Source organism: Nuphar pumila, chromosome 5 (genome assembly GCF_984573655.1).
Source record: "Nuphar pumila chromosome 5, dmNupPumi1.hap1.1, whole genome shotgun sequence".
NCBI classification, from domain to species: domain Eukaryota; kingdom Viridiplantae; phylum Streptophyta; class Magnoliopsida; order Nymphaeales; family Nymphaeaceae; genus Nuphar; species Nuphar pumila.
The window spans coordinates 111,341,648-111,368,978 of record NC_143253.1 but is presented as its reverse complement, the minus strand read 5'-3'; the positions used below and the strand labels follow the sequence as shown (position 1 = coordinate 111,368,978).

Below are 27,331 nucleotides of genomic sequence, written 5' to 3'. Positions count from 1 at the left end.
GCATGGGTTTTGATTTTAACCTTCATCCTCAATCCAAACCGGGTGAGGCAGGGCGGGTCCCTTTTGCCCTGGTCCACTGCCATCTCTATGTTTGTATTGCTGTGAAGTTGTAGACACTCCAAACAGGTGGATGTGCTTTGGATTTTAGATCAAGTAATCACTATTCTAGTGGATGATGGATCAGAAATATACCTAGTATCTGGTGTGTATGGACATAATTTGCATCATGATCGTCAAAGATTATGGCACATTTTAAGAATGCACCAGGTAGATTCTCCATGGCTGGTTCTTGGGGATTGGAATGTAACTCAGTCCATATCAGATCGTTGGGGATCTACAAATCATCTTGGATCTGATGATTTTAACGACTTCATTTCCACGATGGGTCTTTTAGAGATTGAAGATATTGCTTGTAAATTCACTTGGACTAACAAGCAACTGGGGCAAAATTTTCGGGTGAGCAAAATTGATCGTGGATTTATAAATGAGCATTGGCTTTCTAAGTTTCCCACGACACCTTTATCTAACTTTTCTAAGATGGTATTTGATCATAATGGGCTCTTGGTGAACACTAATCACTGTTTGTCTGTTCCTTGTTCGTTCAAGTACTTCTCTTCTTGGGAATGCATTCCTGGGTATCACGAGGTAGTCAGAAGAGCAAGGGCGAGCAGAGTCCAGGGATGCCCCAAGTATCGGGTTGTCTCTAAGCTTGCAGTTCTTCGCTGCATACGTAGAGAATGGAAGCGTTCTGCAATCGGTAACTTGCAAGGTCGTATACATCAAATCGATGATGAAATAAAAAATCTACAAAATCGAGTGGATGTAGGAAAGCCTTGAAGCAATAGAGAGGGATTCTCTTCTTTAAGAAGAAATGTAGAAAATTCTTTGCTTAGAGGAAGCGAATTGGAGGCAAAAATCTCACTGCAGGATGGCTACATGAGGGCGATAGTAATACTCATTACTTCCACCTTTTGGCTAATAAAAATCTACATAGAAAGCACATTCAATGGCTTATCAAGGATGATGGATCTTCTATGATGGGTTGGTGAGGCGATTTTTCAAGAAGCATCTTCTTTTTTCTCTAATCTGTTCACTAAGAAGAACATCAACACAGATGAGTTCGAGGGTCCCATTCACCCTATGGTTAGCTCGGATGATAATTTATGCCTTATCACTCCAATTTTTGATGAAGAAGTCACGACAACAGTTTTTGATTTGGACCTGATGGTTTTCCAGGTAAATTTTTTAGGACCTTCTGGTCTATCATTTCCAGGGATGTTCAAGTGGCAGTTAATTGCAAAAGAAAAAAGTCTTTCAAGTATTAATGCCATGCATATTATTCCCATTCTGAAGGAAGATGGAGCTCATTCCCTATCTAAGTTTAGGCCTATCAGCTTGTGCAATTTCATTTATAAAATCATTACAAAAATTATGGTCAAGTGTATGTCACCAATTCTACAGTGAGCAATATCTCAAAACCAGTAGGCTTTCTTGAAGGGAAGGAACATCCAAGAGAGCATCCTTTTAACAACGAATTGGTGGACTCGATGTCCTACAACAAGTCCCCTTCTATCATGTTCAAAACGGATCTCACCACAGCCTATGAACGTGAGAGGATTCCCTACGTCGCTTTGGCTTTGCAGAACCTTAGATCCAGTGAATCATGTGTTGTATATCTACTCCCAAATTTGTTGTAGTGACTAATGGCGAGCCTGAGCTCGATTTCACTAGCAGTAGGAGAATTCACCAAGGAGATCTTCTATCTCCTTTGTTGTTTCTCACTGTCATGGAAAGGTTGAGAGTAAAGGTAAAATTATTCCTATTTCAGTAAGAAGTTTTAATTGGAGTCGTTCTTTGTTTGTGGATGATGCCCTATTTTTTAAGTGACCATTCTAAATTTTTTATACATAATCTCAGAATTTGATGACAAGTCAGGTTTTGTAATGCCCCAAAATTCCACCCAAAATTTTGGAAATTTTTTATTTTTTTGAAATAGTAAGCACAACGAAAATAATTTAAATGAAATGGCAAACATCTTGGGCGAGTAATAGGTGTTAGCATTCAAACATGACATAAAGATTTAAAAGAGTTATTACAAAAAACTTAATCAAATAAAATAGTAAAATATTCAAATAAAAAAAAATAGCCATGATCCCCATAGATTATATAATTCATGACCGCATCCACAACATCCCATAATGGCTCCTGCATAGTCATTCCTGACTTGTAGATTTTTGGCAAAATGCCAGTTAGACTTCACTAGTCTTAGTAGGAACTTGTCCCAAAGCACGAAGACAATGTACCAAACATATAAAAGCATGTATCATAGAAAATTAAATGTTGAACATTCATTAATATAAAAAATACAACATATCTTAAGGCATATCCCAAAACTAATCGTAGTGCATTCACGTAATTCAATATGTAAAATCAATTGCATTCATAAATGTAAAGATATACAATTTTCATTTATGTTCCATAATTAACATCTCGCAGGTATGCAGTTTGCTTACATCAAGACAGATGAAACCATCCGGGGGATTTATTATGCTTGAGTGTTTTAATACCTCGAATGACTATGCAAAACAAATTCCTAAAACAGTGTAATGACTGAGAGAACTCTCTTAAAGGCTGAGATTCCAGGATGCATCAGACTTTTGTAGAAGTTGTAAGACCTACCCACCTAAATCAAAAGGGTAGATTAGGTTCCCTAACTCTCTGGGGCGAGGAACCACTGAGCCATTTTCGCTCGTAGCAAGTTTGGGCATACACCACCAACACACTAGAATTTGTACCATTTACCCTCTCCAAGGTAGCACCGGGATAAGATGGACATCAACCTTATCAATTTAATATTTATGACATCATTGTAAATACCTCATTAAGCAATCAGGGCTTTGGGAGCCCACATACCGTATCAGGGCACACAACACACATGCTTTCATGGCAAAAACACATACTACACTAGCATGGTAGTCAAATATTATTTATTAGTATATTATGATCACTCATCCAGTGTAATCGTAATATCAGAACATCGATGAGATCCAAAACCAAGCCCTGGTACAAAACCAGTTGTGCCTTAATGTATGTTTGTGTTCATGCAATTATTCATTATTACTATCTTAGGTGTACGTAAAGTACCTAGTTTGTCTAATTTGACTACATACCTAGCTCATGTGCGAACAGAGAGGTGTACTCAAGATACCAACACAACAAAATATTGGTATGATACACAAACAAAATTTCAAGTGCCCGTGTGGCACTACAGAGGTTTTACTAAACCCGGTTTTCTCATTTTTGAGCTTTCATACAATCATGAACCATACACATCACTACAGCCATGAACTTTATTAGATATATGCATTTAATAACATGCAGTCCATATTCAGAACTATGGTCATGACATTCATATTAAAAACATACATAATCTCATGTGAAACATAAATAAATACAACATATCATGCATTTTCATAAAGTTTAGGGAAGATACGTAAATCTTTTCATGCACAAGTGATAAAAATAGCAACTTATGCAATAACACATTAATGTACACCAACTTACATAAAATGATGGTAAAAACTATAAAGAATCTTATTTTTACCATGTTTCCAAGATACCAATCAGTTCAGACAAGTGTACAACTTAACACATCCAATAATGCATAATTTCACAAGCATTCATTTTATATATAAATTTATAAATGTATATGCGCGCGCGCACACACACACACACACACACACACATATATATATATATATATATATATATATATATATATATATATATATATATATATATATATATATATATATTTGTATATTTGTAGCTAGACAGTAACAGTCCGTGGTAAACTTGCACTGCTGGTGGGTGCACCGAACTGGTCACCTATCTCTAAATGCATGTGGGATGGTCTAGTTGAACCCAGTCTGCTGCACCTAACCAGGTGTGCAGCTGCTGCCCACCTTGTTGTCCAGCCACAAGGTAGTAGCTGGCTGGGGGTTGATAGACCCCAACCGGTCTACATACTTTTTTTTTTTACAATAAGAGTGCAATATTTTTATTTTGTTTGCATAATAGTAAAATACTTAGATCTGAAACTAATGAATCCCAAAATCAACAAATCGAATATCAACAAACTGAAAACATAGTTCTATATGCATTTTTGGACCTAATATCTGTAATTTTTTTCTAACGCCATTTCTAGCATAAAAACATGAAATATTATTGTATTTGCAGAATAGAAAAGCATCATATTTTTCTTTCTTACATTTAAGTCAATACACATAAAGAAATAATCATATCGAATGTGTCATTTAACCTTATGAATTAACAGTCATGTATCAAACATAATCTAATTTTTTGACTGAATCAAAATGAATTAGAATCGATATACATGACGAATTAATCAATGTGTAACCTTATAAATCTAGAATAACAAATCCTACATAACAATAAATATTTAGGATGCAGAATATCAAGCAATCGAAACATATCATAAAAGAAATAAAAATTTGTTTCTTCTTATTCTGTTTATTTAAATCGAAATACAAAACAATGTGGTTTTCGATTCACACCAATGGTGCCATTGATATTACCGTTCAAGGTAGATCGATGCACACACACATGAGGTTCACCCAATGTGATCCTACATGTTGGCTCGACATCTATGTGAAAAGATCAAAGAACCCCACCTTGTTGCAGTTACAATAAAAATCACAGAAATAAAAAAAATATACAATCCAACATGTGCACCCTCCTTCGAACACCGAACCATACAATTCCTCTAATAGAGGTTCTTTACTCAAATCATGTGAGAGAGATGAGAAGAAAGAGAGAAGAGTTGAGAGAGAGAAAAATTTATAGAGAGAAGGAGAGAGACTTAAAAGAGATATAGAAAGAAAGTGAGAAGGTTGCGCGTGTGAGGCTCCCTTCCTTAGTGGGCCTCACACCGAATATGGAAGGATGAGAGGGGAGCACCCCCTTCTGCCCATTTGCTACTCTCACTCAAAGGTAAGTATATTAAACTTTTTATTTTCTTATTTTTTGAATTCGATTACTTTGCTTTGATTTTTAAAAAGAAAAAAAAGTGAAATTATATAGATTGAGTGTGTGTGAGGCTCTTTCCCAAAAGGCCTTTTATGGAAAATATAAAGAGAAAGGGTTCCACCCTCTTCCCTTTATGGGGATTCCTCACACTCAAGGCAACTTCTTGAGTTACTCTTTCTTTCTTTTATATTTCCTTTTCTTATCTCTGTCTATATTTCTTGCTTTATTTTCTTTTTCTTTTTGCTTTAATTTATGTCTCATATGCCATAGAGAGAGAGAGAGAGAGAGAGAGAGAGAGAGAGAGAGAGAGAGAGAGAGGTTGACACTACCTTATTAGGTAAGTGAGTCCCACTAGGGGTTGAGCCATCATATCCACCTTTTAATTAAAAAATATATTTAATTTTTAACATTCTAATTAGAATTTTGATTTGGGTTTCCTAATTGATTCTGGATTTTATTTGGATTGCATTCAATTTGGATCAAGCTAACAATCCATATTCAATTCTAGAATGAATTTTGGATCTATTTAAAATATAGAACACAATACTTGATCCAATCCACTTTTATAATATATTCTAAATCTACCTAAGATCCAAATCCAAATACTAAATAAAAAAAATTAAATTATGGAGTTCAATTTCAAGTTGAATTTCTCGAACCTTTAATTTCATTCAGAGTATATAAATATGTCAAAATTTCTTTTTCTTCAACTGCTATTTATCAAAATTTAAACTCCAAAATTGAACAAAAATCTTCTTTATTGATTTAATAATTCATTGAAAATTTATAGGTTTTATATCCTTCAAGTTATTGAATGTTCTCGAATTCTTCTATGTGTCATCTGTAATCCGCCCAACTCTTGGACTCAATATTTTCACTGGTTAAAAAAAATCCCAAAATTTTTGGTCTAAATTGTTGGGGCGTTACAAAATCTGTTCCATATCCTTAATTTCAGACTGGTGTTTGGGGCACTAAGCGAGACTAAACTTGTCTCCCTTAGCAATAGGAGTATCATCTGGTTTGCAATCCTTCGTGCTAAATCTATCCAGAATCTTTTTGATATAACTCTTTTACGATAATCCGATAATACCCCAAGAACGGTCTTGATGTATTTGGATCCCTAATACAAAAGAGGCATCACCAAGATATTTTATTTCAATTTTTTTGTCAAAAATCTCTTAGTTTTGTGCAGTATGCCTATATCATTCCTGACAAAGAATATGTCATCAACATATAAAACCAGAAAAGTATATTTACTCCCACTGAACTTATGGTATATGCATTTATCAATCACATTCATCTCGAAACCAAATGAGATGACAACTTGATGAAATTTATGATACCACTGACGAGAAGCCTGCTTAAGTCCATAAATAGATTTCTTTAGTTTGCAAACCACTTTCTTAGCATCGCCTAAGAAAAAATATTCTGGCTACACCATATATATTATCTCATCGATGTCACCATTAAGGAATGCAGTCTTAACATCCATCTGATGCAGCTCCAAATCATAATGAGCCACAAATGCCATCATAATTCTAAAAGAGTCATTCATAGAAACTGTAGAGAAAGTCTTTGTATAGTCAATGCCTTCCTTTTGAGTAAAGCCTTTTGCAACAAGATGAGTCTTATATCTTTTCACATTAACCTTTGAATTCTTTTTTGTTTTAAATATCCATTTGTAACCAATGGGTCTCATACTTTCAGGTAATGAGACAAGATCCCACACATCATTGTCCCTCATGAATTTAATCTCCTCATGCATTGCATCAATCTACTTTTGAGAGTTAGAACTTTGTGTATCTTGATGAAAGTTGATTGGATCATCTTCCCTTAAGCCAGTATCACCCTCATGTTCTTGTAGAAAGACAATACAATCATCTAAAATGACCCTTCTTCTCTCTCTAGTGGGATTTTCTTAGTAACACTTGTTCTTGAGTTACTTGTGGTGTTTCTTGAGGTTGTTGAGTTTATGCCCCAAGAGTAAAAGTTTGATTTTGGACAAAGAGATCTAAAACATTACCTTGATTCAGATTTGTAGAAACAATATTAAGAATATAAATTTGATCATTGTCAACCACAACTATAGAAAGAGAGAAAAACTCTTCTTCAAAAGCAATATCTTTTACTTTATCACTCCCTCCAAACTCAACACCCTTAAGGAAACAAGTGTTCCCCGTTTCAAAAAAAGAATTATTCATAGGGTCATAAAACTTATAGCCCTTAGATATTTCAAAATACTCAATAAAATAACAACTAAATGTTCTGAAATTCATTTTTTTTTCATGTGGCCTATAGGGCCTAACCTCAACTGGACATTCTCAAATATGAAAATATTTCATACTAGGGTTTGTGCATGTCTACGATTCATATGGGGTCTTGGTTACTCCTTTAGATGGTACCATGTTCAATACATAAGTTGCAGACTTTAATGCTTCTCCCCAGACGGACTCTAGTAAAATAGAATGAAAAATCATTCTTCTAACCATATCTTTAAGGGTCCTATTTTGTCTCTCAGAAACACCATTCATGCTAGGAGTGTCTGACATGATATACTGATGGACGATCCCACATTCATCTAGAAATTTAGTAAATGCCCATGGACGTTGTTTACCTGATCCATCATATCTATCATAGTACTTACAACCACGGTTAGATCTGATTACCTTAATTCTTTTATCAAGTTGGTTTTCAACTTCAGCCTTAAAATATTTGAACACATTCAGGGACTAAGACTTTTCATAAATTAAATATAAGTACTCATAACGAGAATAGTTATTTATAAATATAATAAAATATTGTTGACCATTTCAAGAAGTCATAGGAAAAGGCTCACACATATCTGTATGAATTAGTTCTAAGACATTTGTTCTTCTTTCTGCACCTAATTTCCTTATTGTTTGTTTGTTTTCTTTTTATACACTCAACACAAACCTGAAGGTCGGTGAAATAAAGAGAATCAATAATCTCACTTGACATAAGCCTTTCAATTCTTTCTTTAGAAATATGACTTAAGTGCTTATACCATAATAAAGTAGAATTCTCATTTGTTAATTTTTGTTTTGTACCATGAGTACTTAAATGTAAGGTTTCATTAAATGAGTCAATAATATCAAGCAAATAAAGGTTACCAGCTATAGATAAAGAATTGGTCCCAATAAGATTTGAATCAAGAAATAATTTAAATTCATTATTTCTAAATAAACAAGAATAACCATATTTGTCTTAAGTGAAAATAGAAACCAAATTTTGCCTAAAAGACAACACAATAAATGTTTCTTTTAAATCCAAATAATTTTCAGTCTTTAAAAGCAACCTAAATGTCCCTATTGCCGCAACTTTAACTATTTTGCCATTGCCCACATAGATAATTTTTTCAGCATTAATTGGGGGTCAGTAACTGAGGCAACTCTACATAAACACACTTATGTAAGTGGTAGTACTAGAATCCATTAACCAAGTGTGTTCAAACACAGAAGTTAAATTAACTTCAGAACAAACAAAAGTAAAGAGTGTACTTTTATTCTCACAGCCAAGTATGATACTTGGTATAATCTTTCTTCATGTGACCCTCCTCTTTGGAGAAAAAATAACTAGACTTTGGGTTCTGATGTTTTTTCTGTTTCTTCTGCAATTGAGGATCAACTGCAGCTTCTTTAGTTCTTTTCTTTTTTTTTAACCCGTCCTTAGATGTTACTGTCAAATGAGTACTTTCAGTCTTCTTTTGCTTCATCCTATCCGCTTCTTGCACGTAATAAGAAATGAATTCATTAAGAGTCTATTTTTCCTTTTGACAATTATAACTGACCTTAAACTGGATATATTGTGCAAGAAGAAATATTAAAACCAAGTGCATGACTTAGTCTTCAGACAAGTCTAACTTTAGTGCCTTAAGTTTTGAAGCAAGATGGGACATTTCCATAATGTACTCCCTAATGTTCTCTTTTCCTTTATACCTTATTGAGACAAGACTCGAAAGAAGAGTACTTGTCTCAGCCTTTTCATTTTTTGCAAAATGCTTTTTGATTTTTTCAAGAAACTTCTTGGCATTTACCTCTTCAGACATAGTGCCCTTGAAGGATTCAAGAATTGCACGTTTCATGATCATGAGACTCATACGATTAGATTTATCCCACCGCTCAGAGTTCCTTTTATCCTCAGTGAAACTTGAATCCGTAAGAGCACGTGGTTGATCCTCTCGAAATGTGAGATCCAAATCCATACATCCAAGAACAATCATAACGTTCTCTTTTCAGTTTTTGAAATTAGAATCGCTCAAAATAAGGATGAAATTAATGCTTGCACATATCATAGAAGCATAAGTATTAACTGAATCAAGAATAAATAATCTCACAATTAACATATATTTTCATATGCATAAACATAAAATAACATATTTAAACTGTGGTGAACCCCATCACAAGATACCCAACACAATATTGACATTTAATCTTTGGACAAAAATGTCAACTTGTAAGTGGTATTCTCATTACAATAATCAAATATGTATAATTAATCATATCAAATAATGAGCCTTTCTTTAGACTGACTCGTTATTTACATAGAAAATCATGCAATCATCCCATATTTATTATTGAAAAAATATATTTGTGTTCGGTCAAATAGTAATCTTCCTTTGGGTCAATCACTATTCGCATGAACTACAAACATATAAACATCATAATATTCCAAAATGAGCTTATCTATACAATAGAGGTTACTTTGACAACATATTGTTTTAATTAATTCAATTTAGAATATTGGACCCTAAATTCTGAAAAGAATACCAAGGTTCAAATACGTTAATTTATGCACATGAACATAAAGAAAACACAATTATATTATACATGGGCCTGAAAAATAACTAAAATGGCCCTCCAAAGTGACCCATGAAGTACACCAAATAGCCTTAGAATAAAAAAAAAAGAAATCCTCATAATATTTTTTTATATCTAATGCTTGTGCATGGGTCCGACCAATCGGATCTGGTTGAACCCACCTACGGGTCGAAAAATGGTCTGACCTAGATCATGTTCGACCCAATAATCCATAGCCGGGTGCTGGCCTGTGTAGTGGGTCAGGTCTCACCAGGCCTGACCCACACAGTGTCCCACCTGACTTGGTTTTGCCCCTCAATTGAATGGGGCTTAACTGGGTCATCTAACCCTTTCACCTCCGAATGCAACCTTAGCCGACCTAGCCCCTGAGTGGGTACCGAACCGGCTTGGGTTACTGGTGTAAAAAGCACCCAGCACACACTGGATCGAACCGGTCTAGTGCAATACAACCGAATCAACCCTGAATCATAGGCCAAAATGGACTAGTTCGGTCAGCTGAAGGCCCGAGCTGGTCCCTGAAAGCCACATCACCTTACCCGACTCGTCTAGGTCGAGTGTTGAATCAGCCAAACACAGTAGCTAACAGAGCAACTCGACCAGGGTCGCTGGATCGGGTATAAGCCAAACCAGCCCCGACAGTCGGTAGTCTCAAATGCTACCAGCAACCTTCGGCCAAAACAATGCTGGTGATGGTGACAGGGGCGAGCCAAACCCATTTTCGGCACCTTTGTCGGTCATGACCAGCCCTGTATGGTCATCGATGGTAGCTTGGGTGAACCGCATGCCCCAAGTCACGGTCGGTCACCGACATTCGATTGAGCCTCTCTCCATCCAGCAAAATGACTGGTTTCGTCGACCAGTGATCTGAATGGTGGCACATCCTCCATGGATGGTGATCAAGAAAAGGGCAAACCCTCTATCATCCGACCATCAGAGAATACATGCATGCTTGCCATCCGAAAGAGAAGCTAGGGCCCTCTTGCGCCATAGAAAATAGAGGGCCCTTACTCACACACCATCTGTTCATAAGAGAGACCCAAAAAAAAAACTGGTTGTCTGAAGGATCTGAACAACGATGACTAGTTGTCTGATGTTCGAGATTTTGAACGGGTGACAATGTCCCTTTCCTTTTGCCGATGAACAGAGAAAGGGCAAACCCCTTTTTTGTTCGGCGATAGGGGCGAACGACGACCCATCTAGCCGAATGGGAGGAAGAGAACCCCCCCCCCCCTTGACGTCATTCATCGTTCAGTCAAAACAAAAGGAGAGGGTCGATCGACCCTCCTGCCTATGCAGTTAGGTGATCCAAAGGAAAGGACCAAACAACCTTTCCACCCATTCAGGTGCCATCAAACACCCAACCATCAATCGTACCAGATCAACACCTTCAATGGGAAAAAACATAATATATTTAATAAAATTGAATTTTTTGAATGATTCATCAAGAACATTCTGACCTTGATACCAATTATTGGATTTGGAAAATCCACCAAAAACTAAAGGATCGATATACATGTTTACGCTAAATTATTGAAAACCAAAACATAAATAAAATCTTAATGCAGAAGCATACCTGACTCTATTTGTGCTCCAGTAGATCATTGACGGGTATGATATTTCAGAACTTGTATATGTGGCTCTATTCCTTTCTCTAAACCTTATGAGAGAGTGATTGGTTTCTCTTAATAATTATGAGAAGCCTAAAAAAGAGGGTCATTATATAAGGTTTGAGGATCATAGCTTAATTTGTATCCAATTAGGAGTCGGTCTCCATTTCAGCCTATTACAGAATTGTAGACAGAACATGTTTCTTTAGTGTATCATATACCATATGAGATATCATATGACCCAACTTATTCAGATCACGTAAAGTGGGCCTGAACTTGAGACAGTCTATAATGTGAGATTCATCGTATGTAGGCCCCCACACAATTTTTTTTAACATCCTCATCTTATAGGAGCGACTTTGTGAACATCACTAAGTTGACCGGATATCATGAATTCAAAGCCCATTTAGGGTGCCCTTTGTCGCAAAGTTGAAGCTGGGTGCACTATCCGATAGACAGAGGGACCTCAAGGGTCTTAACAACCGGAGGTCTACCAATATGCAAATGACGATTGAGGGAGTCCATATTTGGGTGGTGGGATCAAGGAAAAAAAAGAAGCATGGGAGTACCCTTGCCAAAGCTGGGAAAACCCCAGGTGGGGCCCCACGATCACCTGTTTCTGAAAGATATGGACACACCCATGTGCCAATTAGGTTTGATTCTACACCTTCATCTCAACATCCTCACAACCGCGCCACTGGCCACACCCCACGGTGGTACCTACCCTATTTGTTTTTTTTTGATAAGCAAACGGGGGTAAGGCAAGACCCTTACCAGAGTACATCGCTAATCAATATAATCAGATAGAATTGCCATTATCCTTCCAAACCCTGTCACATTCCTAGATTAGATAAGTTTCTAGGCGTATAATTGCACTCCTTAGAAATCCATATAGTCATCCTAAACATCCGCGGTTGGTTTTTGAAACTATGGGTACATTTGGTTGCTTGTAGGGTACTGTGCAAACCAGATTGATTCGATCTCTCACACAAATGAGATTCACTTTCTAAAACAAGTCATTTACCTTTGCAAATGAGTTTTACTTTCTCATGAAAGTAATTTTTTACTTTTGGTTGCTTGTGCAAAAAGAAAGTAAATGGGATTTACTTTCTAAATTATATGAGGAAGTGAATCTCATGTATGTGATGAACCAAACATACCCTACGAGTAAAAAAAACTTAAAAACAAAAATGTAGTAACAAAACAGAGCCCTGTTTCTGAAATTATGGGTAAAAAGTTGGTCCCTAAATAAAATCCCCCCCTTTTTTTTACCAACTTCTTTGAAGTAGTAAATTAGATCTTTTTTTTTTTTTCTTCCTCTATTTGTTTTGGCATCTTATATAGAAACAAAACTAATTAAGTTGGTGAAGTATGAGCAATACTTTTTTAAAAGCTTAAGCCATCTCGGGACACTCAAAATGTAACGTGGACAAAACTTCAATAATAAGCATAATGGAGTAGCCGTAGATATTGACCTCTTCATTTCTTTTGTCTTGGTTGTCGGTGTCGGTGTCTCGTGATAACGTTTAATTTGTGTGATCAAAAACCTGATTCTGTAACTTCTAGAAGATTCAGTCTTGGAAACGCCATCACTTCTGGTTCTCAGCATTAGGGGTATCACCGGGTCGGGTTTACCCAGACCCTACCCTGACCAAACCCTATAGGGTCCGGGTATGGTGACAAATAAGAAGACCGGGTTAATACCTGGGTCCAGACCCAAATGTCAGATTAATACATGGACCCGAGTATAATTTGTGGAATTGTATACCAGACTCAAGCCCGACCTGAGTTCCGATTAAGACCTGCAATTTTTCAATGTAAAAATGATAAAAATATTATTTTACCGGGTATGATTCGGGTCTGGTTTATGTAGTTCTTATCGGGTCTGGGTATGGTTTCTCTTATAGTAGACTCGATTTTACCCGGGTCTGAACCCGATACCATACTCGAAAATTTGGTCCAAGTCTGGTTTTACCTGGGTCCGAACCAAACCTGACCCGTTGACAAGTCTAGGTTCATCAATTCATATCAGTTGAAATATCAAAATCAATGGCACATACCACAGTATCACGATTTTCTCGTTAAAGGGAAATCGTGTGATAAATATAAAAAATTGTCTTGGGAAATCTCAACAAAAGCATAGGAGAATGTATATGTATAAAAGTGAAAAAAATACAAAACGCTTAGAAGTTGTTAGTGCCAAGTAGGGGTGTCAACGGGCCCGGTTTATCCGGACCCTACCCGAACCAAAACCCTATAGGGTCCGGGTATGGTGATAAATAATAAGACCCGAGTCCAGACTCGAAGGTCCGATTAATACATGGACCCGAGTATAGTTTGTAAAATTTTATGTCAGACTCGGACCCGACCCAAGTTTCAATTAAGACCTACAATTTTTCAATGTAAAAATGATAAAAGATATGGTTTTACCGAGTATGATCTGGGTCTGGTTCATGTAGTTCTTAATTATCAGGTTTGGGTATGATTTTTCTTATAGTGAACCCAATTAAGCCTGGGTTTAGACCCGAAAATAGAGTCCAAGTTTACCTGGGTCCCAACCAAACCCGACCCGTTGACACCCCTAGTGTCAAGATAACATCTAGTGTGAAGATAACATTATAATGTTTTCAAAATAGGTTAAATTTGAAAAATCTTAATAAGTTTTGTGATGAATCCGAGTATAACCTTTTTTATTTTTATAATCCCATGTATAAAAGCTAAGTATTGGTTTGGAAGTAGGAAAGAGCCAATGATGTTCCTCGCGAAAGACATATTATTTCAAAGGGAATCTTTAACAACTTTACACGTATGCACACACACACACACACACACACACACATATATATATATATATATATATATATATATATATATATATATATATATATATATATATATATATATATATATATATATATATATATATAGTAGTTGCCAACCAAAATTAGGAGCCTACCACGACCAAATGGGGGGCTTTCATAGTATTTTTCGCAAATCTGACCCTGCAGATGCGTTCATCATGGTCTGTTTGCTAGAAAATGACAGTTGGATTGTGGGTTTTTGTCAAAAAAAAATATGAATGTTTTAGCTTAAATATTATACAACAATAACAACTACAACAACTATGCCTTCATCCCAAAACAATTGGGTTCGGTGATATGAACCAAAAAAGAAAATCATTCTGAATTTTTCCACATGAATCCTTCTCCTCCAATCATTTCTATCAAATGCCATGTCCTCGGTGAGGTTCAAAACATTCATATCCTTTCCTATCCATCCAAGTCTTCTTAGGCCTACCCGACCTCTTTTAACTAATATATTTTTTCATTTCTCCATCCTTTTAACTGGAGCATCATTAGGCCTTCGCTGAATATGTCCAAACCACCGTAAATGATTCTCTCTCATCTTATTTTCAATGGATGCAACGCCAACCTTCTTAGGTATCTCCTCGTTTCGAATCTTAGCTTTTATTGTATTTAGCTTAAATATTATAAAAATTGTAAAAAGACATTTTTCAAACATTATAAAAACCTAGTTAATTTTCAAACATTATAAAAACCTGCCCACATGTTCAAATCAGGAGATGCAAGAGTTCGTTCCTATAACATCAAGTATTAAAACACATCTGTATGGCAGATTTGAGAAAAACATGATAAAAGCTTTTTAGAGGCTGGGTGGGTAGGTTGGCTGTAGGCACTGGCCAGATTTAAGGATGGCAATGGACGGGGATGGGGCGAGGGACAAGGTCTCCACCTCCACCCCTGCACAGGGATGGATTTTAACCTTCACCCCCGCCTCCATCCTCGTTTCATGTCCTCCATAGACGTGGCGCGGCCCCATTTCCCCTCGGTTTAGTGTCATCCTTTAGAAGGATTGGGGATGGGGCAGGGCGGGGGAAAGCATAAGTCCATCCCCGCCTCCATCCCCACACGGGGATGGATTTAACCTTCATCTCCGCCTCCATCCCCGTTTCATGCCCTTCATCCCCGGTCCAAACGAGGCGGGGCTCCGCTTTCCCCCGCTCCACTGTCATCCCTAGCCACATTAGGATATATATATATATATATATATATATATATATATATATATATATATATATATATATATATATATATATATATATATATAGAGAGAGAGAGAGAGAGAGAGAGAGAGAGAGAGAGAGAGAGAGGATTGTGCTGACTCTTTTTTCCATTAGGTCACTTTAGGATCATCCAAAAAACATAGTTTTAGGTGTTTTATGGAAGATTTGAACCATTAGATGTGTTTATTCAATAGAAAGCATGTTTTTTATTTAACATCTTCATTTTAAAGTGATAAAAAATTAATGGTTGAAATTGTACTACAATTTGATGATAAAATATTCACAATTTTCCATCAAATCAATTCAAAATAAAGTGTGTTTCTTAATAAATAAGCAATGTTAAAACCCACGATGAATTTTGGAATCCCAAGTGACCAAACGAAAAAGAGCAGCACAATATATATATATATATATATATATATATATATATATATATATATATATATATATATATATATATATATATATATTAAAACCCACGATGACTTCTCTCATGAACAGGGATCTAGGGAGCGGTTGACAGCATTCCATGCAATCTATAGCTGTGAGCCACATGAAATGCTGTCATGTGGTTGCCTACTCTCCCATAGCCGGGCACTTAGTCGCTCCTTTGATCTCAAGTCCTCTCATTTGGTTCAGAAGGCTTTTGTGAATGTAACCAAGTGTTGAGAAAGTCATGACTTTGATACCCACGGGTATATAATTCTATAACTTATTGCATAACTGGTAGGACTCTGCAGTTGTTTTATTGTATAACTGTTAGGTCTATGCCCAATTCCAGTTTTCCTATAATAAAAAAATGAATTATATTAACAATTCTGAAAAGAATCTTTAACTTCACATGCACACACATGCACACAGTGTACTCTCTCTCTCTCTCTCTCTCTATATATATATATATATATAATATAATATAATATAAAAGTGAAGAAAGGGAGATGACGTAGAAGACCTTAGACGACGACGATGATGATGTTAAGAGAACGAGAGCCGGGCAGGGGGGAGGTGGGGAGAGATAGAGGCTAGTGGCATTGTCTATACTCTATAGTACTGGAATACTCTAAGTTTAACCAGTGTGCACATATCGATGGATGTCGCTATTTTTTTGACCAACAATTGAGGTGATTATCATGGTCTATTCAAGTACTGTGACATGTTTTGCATCGATGTGACAGCGGCTTTAGACCAACATATTTAACCAGAAGAACGGGTCGTACTGAATTGTTTATGACAATTGCGTCTGCTAGGTACAGCCTACTTGATTGCTCTAATCATTTTCTACCATTTAGAAGATATTCTATTGTGATGCGTGTGTGCTAACTGCTGCCCGTTCGAGGCTTCCAGCCGCATGAATGCATGCATGCAGCACAGAGGGCTATTTCCTAGTCTAACTCAAAGCAACCTCAAAACATAAAATGGTTACATAAACGAAAATAAAGAAATCAAGGCTCAGATTAAGGACTTGCCTTGAGAGTTTACTTAGCCTGCAAACTGCATCAAATTGCCCAGTTTACTTTTGAGAACATCAAAATAATTGAGAGGAAAAAACAATCATAGGGGTTTCAACGCAAAATGGGGTCCTTGCCTTGACCGCTAGGCAGTTTGTTTTAAATAGCAGAGATTAATGCAAAGCCATTTTGTCGTTTGCTCTCTGTGGTTCAATTTTTTGAATTGCCAACTTTGCTTTTATTTTGGCGTGGTTCCTAACAATGAACAAATTGATAACGTGCCCATCTCCTGTCGGTTTTTTGTGGCGAAGACCAATTTTGTGTTCCTTGCACGCCTCTGTTTGGTCAGGCACACATACTCATCCTTTCCACAGTGACCTGCAGCACTATCAGAATGGTAGCAACATCCATCATGACATAAGAAGGTGTCCGACCACCCACAACCCTTTCATATAAAGTTCATCACCTCGATCACTAGTGTATTGCAAATTTCAAGTGGAGCGTATCAGTATTACTTTTTAAGACGAAGGATTGCTTATGGATCAAATTCTCCACATCGATACAATGGAGCATAACAACACTAGTGCTAGAGTGAGTGTCAAAGGAGGACCCATGTCCTTGAATCACCCAGTGGATTGGAAAGGCAGACCTTGCAAGGCGAACCATGGGGGAATGAAAGCTGCAATCTTCATTCTGGGTATTCCATCCTTCACCTTTAATATCTTTTCATTCAATTTTTTTTTCTTTTAATCGTTTGGCTCGATGGCATGTCACTGATTTTTCATGCTAAGAACAAAGCAAGGGGGAAGGAAAGAGGCAGTCCTTGAGAACTGGGTTTTGTCCATCTTGCTTCCCTTCATGCAAAACTTCTTCTTTCATGGATTTGTGCTCTTGGTCAGTTTGTGATTATGTGCAAAACCAAGCATGGGAGGTGGGAAGCTGCTATCTCTGCTCTGGGTCTTCTTTCTTCTGCCTTGCCTTGATCTAAATTTTTGTGTTCTTGGACTGTTGCTAATTTTATGCCAAAACTAATCCATGTAAGAAAAAAAACTGTAAACTCCGTAATGGATCTTCCTTTGCACTTCTTTTGTCTTCATCAATGGTTGGTATATTTGTACAAACATGACCAATGGTGGGTCTAAAGCTGCCATATTTATCTGGTCCTCTTTTTTTTGCTTGAGCCTTGACTGAAATGTCTTGATTAATGGATTCTTAATTAATGTATTCTTATGCAAATTCCAACTGCCGAGGGGGAAAGACATATAGTGGCCGTCATTATACATCCTTCTGTCTATTTCCTTTGCCTTGACTTACATTGCTCTGTTATTGTGTCGCTTGATACTATTGTGGGATACGGCTTTTGAATCAAGACATAACAGTGGAAGAATAAAAAGGACATTCTTCATAATGGGATTTCTCTGTTTTCTCTTGAATTTCGGCCAATAACTTTTGGTTCTTACTGATATTGTCTAAGAGTGTTTATGGTATACTGAATGAAGTTTGTGCTCTTTAGAACCAATTTGTGAGCCAACTGAATTCCTACTCTAGCAGCCCCAGTGGGTTTGGCACAGTGGGAGGGGGGGCCTTGGCCACTAGGCTGGAAGTCAAGGTTTCATTCCCATGGTTTACACCGCCGGGGCAATGACTGTAAGTATGGCAGACATAGCCAGCGTGACTAGGTCTCTGTTCTGGGGTGGTTCCCCTGTTCCTCATGAAAAAAAAAAACTGAATTCCTCTGGCTGTTTTGGATTTTCTTCTCATATGGTGCCTCATCTACCTTTTCTTTGTTTCATTGGATTAATTGTCCTTAGTTTCGAATACGATGCTGAAGTTTTTTTGTTTGTGATGGTCCAGGCATTCAAGCTTTCGAGATCATGGCGATTGCCGCCGTGGGGAACAATCTTATCACCTACGTATTCAACGAGATGCATTTCTCTCTTTCAAAGTCTGCTAACGTGGTGACGAATTTTGTGGGCACCATCTTTCTTCTGTCCCTATTGGGCGGATTCCTTTCTGATTCTTACCTTGGCAGCTTTTGGACCATCATCATATTCGGATTCGTAGAGCTTTTAGTAAGCTCCTCTTCCTCTAGTTTATCACTTTAGGATCATATTGAAATCGTCTTCTGATGAGAACGCTTATTACAAGCACTGTTGGACAGTTCATTGACAAAAAAAAGAGTTTTATAGGCTTTGATAAATCATCATGAAATATTTGATTCAACTGAAAAATGGACATCTTATTGGCTTTTATTTTTTATAAATGATATTGGTCTGACATGATGGTTTCATGAGTTTAAGCTTTATCATGCATCCTTCAGAAGATCAACAAATTAAAATAAAAATTAAACAAATAACTCAAATCTTAACAGATATGAATTTGATTGCAGGGTTTTATCTTGCTCTCTGTCCAAGCTCATTTCCCACAACTTAGACCGCTAGACTGCAATATGAGAACTGAAGGGAACTTGTGTCAGGAAGCAAAAGGGTTCCAGGCGTTGGTGTTTTTTGTGGGTCTTTACTTGGTAGCTCTGGGAAGTGGGTGTCTGAAACCAAACATGCTGTCGCACGGAGGTGATCAGTTTGCAGGGGATGACCCTAGGCAGTCATGGAGGCTGTCATCATACTTCAATGCTGCATATTTTAGCTTCTGTATTGGGGAGCTTATCGCACTCACCGTCCTCGTTTGGGTTCAGACTTACTCAGGCATGGGTGTTGGCTTTGGGATCTCAGCTGCAGCCATGGCCATGGGGTTAGGCAGCCTAATATGTGGTACTACCTTTTACAGAAACAAGCCGCCTCAAGGCAGCATCTTCACTCCCATTGCACAGGTATGAGTGTGTTCTTTTTTCATTCTTTTTTTATTGATGTGTGTGTGTGTAAAGAGCGGGGAGTAGGTGCTTGCTAGGGCCAAGCAGGGTTTTTTTTTTCCTGCAAATCTGATACTTGCGTCTACCATGATCGATTTACCAAGAAAGGACACTTGGATAATGCTTTTTAAATTAAAAGAACATGATTTTTTAAGTCTCTAATATTGATGAAAATTTTAAATCGTGGATTTTCAATACTTATAAAAACCTGTCCTGTCAGACAATCCAAGAGTTAATTCCTATAAAATCAAGCATGTATAATATACATCTGCATGGTCAGATATGAGAAAAACATGAAAGCCCCCTTCAAAAGCGATGTTCTTTGTTTATTTCCTTACAAAGAAATCCTGTTTATTGTGGCATTGCGTGGTGCAACTTTTTCTTTGATGGCAAGATATACTTTATGAGATTCTAAACTTTCATTTTTTCGTATCATGGGAATTTGTTTGGTGATATCAGGTATTTGTAGCTGCCATTACAAAGAGGAAGGCGGTCTGTCCATCTAAACCCGAGCTTCTTCATGGAAACAGACAGGATGGTCCCAACCTCAACTCTTTAACAGTTGTTGAGAACCTACTGCATACGGAAAGGTTCAGGTAAAAGCTGATTCTGCAGCTAGAATTCGAGAACGTATCAGGTCAGAGGCACCTCTGATGGTTATATCGTCAGAGGTGCCTTGGATGCCATCGTGGATGAGATGAACAGCAACCCAAACACCCCCATTTTTCCTTGTTTTTCAGCTGTTCATTTCTTGTCTTAGATACTGTTCATCTACAAGATGAATGGCTCTGGAAATTTTTGTGAGACCCATCTGAGAGGTAAACTATCCGATCATGGTATTTGGGTTATGTGATGTGCCTCTGACCTGATCCTGTCTCCAGAATTCTGCAACTTCTTCCTAGTTACTGTTAATTAGGATAAGCATGCACAAATCACGACATGAGAGAGGCCAACTTGAAGTAATGATTACAAATTATTTAAGAGATGCAGGTTTTTAGACAAGGCATGCGTCATGACTCAGGATGGAACCGCAAGAAAGGAAAGCCCATGGAGACTTTGTACAGTAACTCAAGTTGAGCAAGTGAAAATCCTCATCTCTGTAATCCCCATTTTTGCATGCACCATCATCTTCAACACCATACTTGCTCAGCTCCAGACATTCTCAGTGCAACAGGGAAGCAGCATGAACACTCAACTGACCAAGAACTTCAAAGTTCCACCTGCTTCACTTCAATCAATCCCTTACATTATGCTCATCTTTGTTGTGCCTCTCTATGAAGCCGTCTTCGTCCCGTTTGCACGTCGGATCTCCGGCAAGGACTCGGGTATCTCACCGTCACAACGGATAGGTGTGGGACTATTCATTGCAACTTTCTCTATGGTAACGGCAGCTCTAGTTGAAAACAAAAGGAGAAAAGTGGCCCAATTCACTAACCAGACAATCTCCATATTTTGGATTGCACCACAGTTTCTCATATTCGGACTCTCTGAGATGTTCACCGCTGTCGGTTTCATTGAGTTCTTCTACAAGCAGTCTCTAACAGGGATTACATCCTTCTTAACTGCTATGACATACTGTTCATACTCATTTGGCTTCTTTTTTAGCTCAGTTCTAGTCTCTGTGGTGAACAACATCACCTCGGGCAAGTCTAACAACGGGTGGCTGTCAAACAATGATCTCAATAAAGACAGGTTAGACCTTTTCTATTGGCTGCTTGCTGCACTAAGCCTGATCAATTTTTTTAACTATATATTTTGGTCTAGATGGTACACTTATAACCCAGCTCTTGACCCTACTCAACTGCACCAAACCCATAGGGAAGACACTAAGCTCAACTCCTCCGAGCATGCTGGAGAAGAAATTGTACTTTAGTATCCCCTCATGTACCTTGTTCTTTCTATCCTAATGAGTTTTTTTTGGACAAATTAGTAAAAAGTCCACGTTGATTTCACTTTTCCCTTTCTTTAATAATTAACCATATGTAAAGCCTTTATGAGGTCTGCATTGTATTTAAGTAAAGGTGAAAGCAAGGTCAAGTACCGACTTTAATTTTTTTCTTTCCTTCTTATTCTGACTTTATTTCCCCAATCGTGATCTGTCTGTCATATCTTTTTATGATTGAGTGAATGATTGTTACCTTCATAGGTAGTGAAAAAACTGAATATATTTAATGATTTTTGCATATCTAAACCTCCAAATATGATCTTCAATGTGTTTCAGTTAGTATTGATCTGTGCTTCAATTATATACATTTAAAATTTTGCAGGGGTTTAAAAAAATTTATTGAAAAAATGTTTTATTTAATGGGTTAGGCAACTGAGCTTGAATTAGGTATGCTGAATACTCAAAAGATACAATCGAGTTTTTGCCTTCTCGTGAAAATTGATTCACACTCTAAACTAGGTGAGACTGATAACGTCGATACGAACCATCTTGAATAACTTCTTGACTAGGTTAGGCTGATTCAAACTTGATGTAAGCTCAAATTGGATATGAATCTTAAGTTCATATATGCGTATGAATCATGTATGAAGTATGAATCTAAACGGCAACCAAAGTTAGATCCTAAAAGGTAATCTTAAAAGCACTTTAAAAGAACAAGGAGAGCGAGAAAGAGTGGGAGAGGTAGAGAGTGAGAGAGATGAGAGAAATGAAAAAGGGAGAGGGTTTATATAGGCCCCTCCCCTCCCCCAACCATCATAAAGGGCCGTTGATAGGCTCAAAGGGCAAGAATGCCCAAACAGCTAGCCCAAGGATTAAAGCAGGTTATATGTTCTCCCCCGAACAAGGCAGTTAGCTACATCTCATGTTCGGGGGTCCCAAAGAGCACCACGTATGTAAGCATGTGCGTCTCGTATCCCCATGTTTGTCAGCATTAATTAGCGTTGGAGTTTGATGCGATTGCAAAGACTTAAGTACTCTCTCCTCCATTGGTGTAAAAAAAAATGACGATTCTTGAAAAGAAGTGGTTGTAAAGACTTAAGTGCCCCGAAGATGATTATTTAAGACCCAGTCTCTGCACTGCAGGATTATCCGAGAAAGAAATCTCTCCTGGAGGAGGCCATGAACATCAACCCTCTCACTCTCTCTCTCTCTTCTATTTCTGCTTTTGTGCACATCTATTAGAAGATCATACATTGCTCCATCAAGCACCGACTGACCTGCACATTGACTGTTGTGGAGCCTGATTCAGAGTTTTTACCCTTACAGGAGGAGGGTTTGAGAGCTCATCCCAACGTGGGTAGCATCATTCAACTAAATGAGTTGTAGATTCTGATTCAGAGTTTTTACCCTTACAGGAGAGGGGTCTGGGGGCTCCTCTCAGCGTGGGTAGCATCATTCAATTTGAAAAGTTGTGGAGTCTGATTTAGAGTTTTTACCCTTACAGAAAGGGAGGTCTGAGAGCTCCTCCCAGTGTGGGTAGCATCATTCAACTTGAAGAGTTATGGAGTCTGATTCAGAGTTTTTACCCTTACAGAAGGGGGGTCTGAGGGCTCCTCCCAGCGTGTTCATGGCCTTTTGCCCTTACAGGAGGGGGGGTCCGGGGGCTCATCAACCCTCTTACTCTCTCTCTCCCTTCTATTTCTGCTTTTGTGCACATCCATCAGAAGATCCTACATTGCTCCATCAAGCACCGACTGACCTGCACATTGACTGTTGTGGGTCCTTACTGATGAGCTGCCTCTAAATTTATTCGACTCTGGGTCCTTACTGCACTTGAAGTTGAGTCATTGCATTTTTTGTTGTTCGGTGGGTGGTGAGGCCCTCCTCTACTCTCTCAAGACTCTTAGCTTGGGCAATCTTTCTTTTGATGATTGTGATTGTAATGTATCGTTGAAGTTAAAATGAGGAATGAAATGATAATAGAAATCGCTGAAAATTTACATAAATAAACTAGACTCAATAACGAAGACACCACTTTTTACGGATTTGGAATATGATCTTCGGTTAGAGAGATATGGCCCTAACAAGTTGGTCCTAATTCGGGTAGCGATTTACAGCGATTTGCGGAAGACACTACAAATCGCTATAGCGATTTGTGGAAGACACTACAAATCGCTATAGCGATTTGCGATTTGTAGTGTCTTCCGCAAATCGCTATAGCGATTTGTAGTGTCTTCCGCAAATCACTATAGCATTTCGTTGGAGACCCGAAAATAATACAAATTGTTGTAGGAAAGCCCGATAATACAACAAATCGTTGTTGGAAGGCCCGTGATCCGCGCCGAAGGGGAGCCCCCGGACCCCCCTCCTGTAAGGGCAAAAACTCTAAATCAGGCACATAAGTAGAGAGAGAAGGGAGAGAGAGTGAGAGGGTTGGTGTTCATGGCCTTCTCCAGGAAGAACTCTTTACCTCCCTTGATTTCTTCTCTAGAGAGAGAGAGGGTTTTACAGTGTTTTACGAAGAAGGAAGAAGAAGAAGATGACGATGGAGCAATGTAGGATCGTCTGTTGGATGTGCACAGAAGTAGAGAGAGAATAGAGAGAGTGAGAGGGTTGATGTTCATGGCCTTCTCCAGGAAGAACTCTTTGCCTCCATTGATTTCTTCTCTAGAGAAAGAGGGGGTTTTACAGTGTTTTACGGAGAAAGAAGAAGAAGACTTTGAAGAGTCAACATCATCCTCGACTTTCTGGATAAAGGACATGTTTGTCCTTTTTTTGAACAGAGAAAGAAGAAGACTTTGAAGAGTCAACATCATCCTCGACTTTCTGGATAAAGGACATATTTGTCTTTTTTTTGAACAGAGAAAGAAGAAGACTTTGAAGAGTCAACATCATCCTCGACTTTCTGGATGGAAGACATATTTATCTTTTTTTTGAACAGAGAAAGAAGAAGAAGACTTTGAAGAGTCAACATCATCCTCGACTTTTTGGATGGAAGACATGTTTGTCCTTTTTTTGAACTGTTTGTTTTTTCTTTTTTGAATAAAAGGTATTTTTGTCATTTTCTTAAACCATCACTTTATGAAAAGAATAGCAAAAAAGGGTATTTAAGTCTTTGCAACAACACCAGAGTCTGATGCAAAGTTATGTCAACATACACGGGAATACGAACCCCATGTGCTTGTATACGTGGTGCTCATTCAAAGCCCCGAACAGAGACGTGGGATTCAATGAATCATGGGTACACCACCCTCTCCCCAAGGATGGTGCCAAAACAAGATTAAAAAAAAAAAAAAAGGTAATGATTGGGTTCAAAATGACTTTGGTAAGGACCATGTCAACGGTAAGATAAGGGAGTGATTGATGGACTGTTAAGACCATTAAAGCCCCATAAAAAATGATATTTAATTACAATCAAGATATTGATTTCACTCATTCCCATTATAACCAATAAAGATTCAATTACAACAGTCACATCTACAATAAGATAGGATTGCAACTGTAACACAGGTACATACACACGCAAGCACATGCACACACACGCGAGATGATGCATGTATTTCATTCTTAATATGCCCAAGGGAATGACCAAAAAATTATTCTTTTAAAAACTCAATGACCAATTCCTAGCACTGATTTCAACCTTAATTATAAAAAAAAGGTAGCACGTAGATGGCTAGATGCAAGAACACCACCTAGACTTATGGGTCTAGGTGGTAGATCCATGTTATCTTGCATAGGCCACATAAACATGGTTGCTATTAATTTATACAAAAATTGCTCACAATGATTGAAAAAATACGTTTATACAGGAGAGAAAAGAAATAAACCTCTCGTTCTTATTCAGCAAAAATGTGGGCTTTAGATTCAACTGACAGCGAAATAGAATCAGAATGGGCATTCTTCTCTTCTTTCAGAATGCTCCATCATTTGATCTATAAAAATAATCTTAAACACATTTTTATGCCTTCTTAAGTAGGTCTATACACACAAACCCTCTCTAAACTAATTATGCTCCTTTTAAATCATCACATTTTTATTCACACTTTCTTTGTCGCCAAATGAAACCAAGAAAAATAAGTCAGATTCATTTCTAGTTTTGTTTTCATGTTGGCTGAAGTATAATATATTCTCATGAAAAACATGCCGAGATACCCACACTTTTTTATCAAAGTATTTATAAGGCTTTAATATCAATGACTGCAATGTGATATTTGTTGGGTAATAAAATCAATGGCTTACATGCGTATGCATGTGTACGTGTACATGGTTCGTGGGAATTTTAAGAGATAAGATATGGTGACACGTCTCTCTCTTTCTCTCTCTCTATATATATATATATATTAGGGTTGGCAATCGGGTCGGGTTGGCGGGTTGGCGTGTGAGCATACCTCAACCCGAACCCGACCCGTTTATTAAACGGGTCGGCTGTGGCAAACACGAACCCGGCCCGTTTAATAAACGGGTAACCCGACACGACCCGCCAACCCATTTAATAAATGGGTTGGGTCGGGTAAACAGGTTTTCAGGTTCGCGGGTCAGGTTGGCGGGTCGGGTTGGCGGGTTGATGGATCGGGTTGGCAGGTAGGCAGGTTGGCGGGTCGGGTTGGTGGGTTGGGAGCCGGGTTGGCGGGTCGACCCACCCGCCTAACCCGTTTATTAAACCGGTTGGCGGGTTGGCATACCCCCAACCCGAACCCGACCTGTTTAATAAACGGGTTACACGGGTCGACCCGTTTATTAAACGGGTTGGCTTAAGCCCTACCCGAACCCGCCTAAGAGGCGGGTTGGCGGGTCGTGTCAGAAATTGCCACCCCTAATATATATATATATATATATATATATATATATATATATATATATATATATATATATATATATATATATATATATATATAATTTGTAACATTTTATATTAAAATACAAAACAGCACTAAAACATATTCCAATTTTAAAAGATAAATGCTTTCAATGAAACAACAATTTTGTTATATATTTTAATAGGTTTAAAAATACCATATTTATCAATAATCAATACTTAATGTTAATCATAGTTTTATCCTCATAATATATTTTAATTAAGAGTTTTTATTTCTACATAAGATTTGCATTTCAAGGATGTTTTTGTAATTAAGATAAGCACGGCTTTAAAAGCTGCTGATAAGTAATAAATGTTGGAAAGGAGATTGACATTTTGACATCTGTGCTGAGTCTCTCTCTCATTTCGTACACGGAATACGTGCAGATTTAAAAAGGAAAACTATTTGGACACGGTGAACGCGTGCTTGACGCGACATCGACCGTGTCCACCATGTGTCATCACATACATCGTGCATATCAACGTGTCATACATAAAGTGACATGCCTGGCGAGTCACGGTGACAGTTTTTAGTTACAAACACCTCTGGATATCCATGGGATTAAGTTATTTTAATTTAATTGGACCTTGTAGATAGATTTAGTATGTCCAAAATAGGAGGAATCAGCTTTTGAATCATATTTATTTGATAAAAAACATGATTTCTTGACACGGGAAAGCATCATATTGCAA

At 37.7% G+C, this 27,331-nt stretch overlaps 1 protein-coding gene across 1 annotated transcript; it reads left to right on the top strand.

The window, feature by feature from the left end:
* Positions 1-17,606: 17,606 nt before the first annotated feature.
* On the top strand, positions 17,607-21,768 carry LOC149838125 (protein NRT1/ PTR FAMILY 4.4-like). The gene is made up of 5 exons (XM_090008191.1): positions 17,607-17,723; positions 18,881-19,098; positions 19,416-19,856; positions 20,355-20,491; positions 20,886-21,768. Exons 1-5 carry the CDS (start codon positions 17,639-17,641, stop codon positions 21,766-21,768), a joined length of 1,764 nt encoding a protein of 587 aa, XP_089864317.1. The 5' UTR covers positions 17,607-17,638.
* Positions 21,769-27,331: the final 5,563 nt, after the last annotated feature.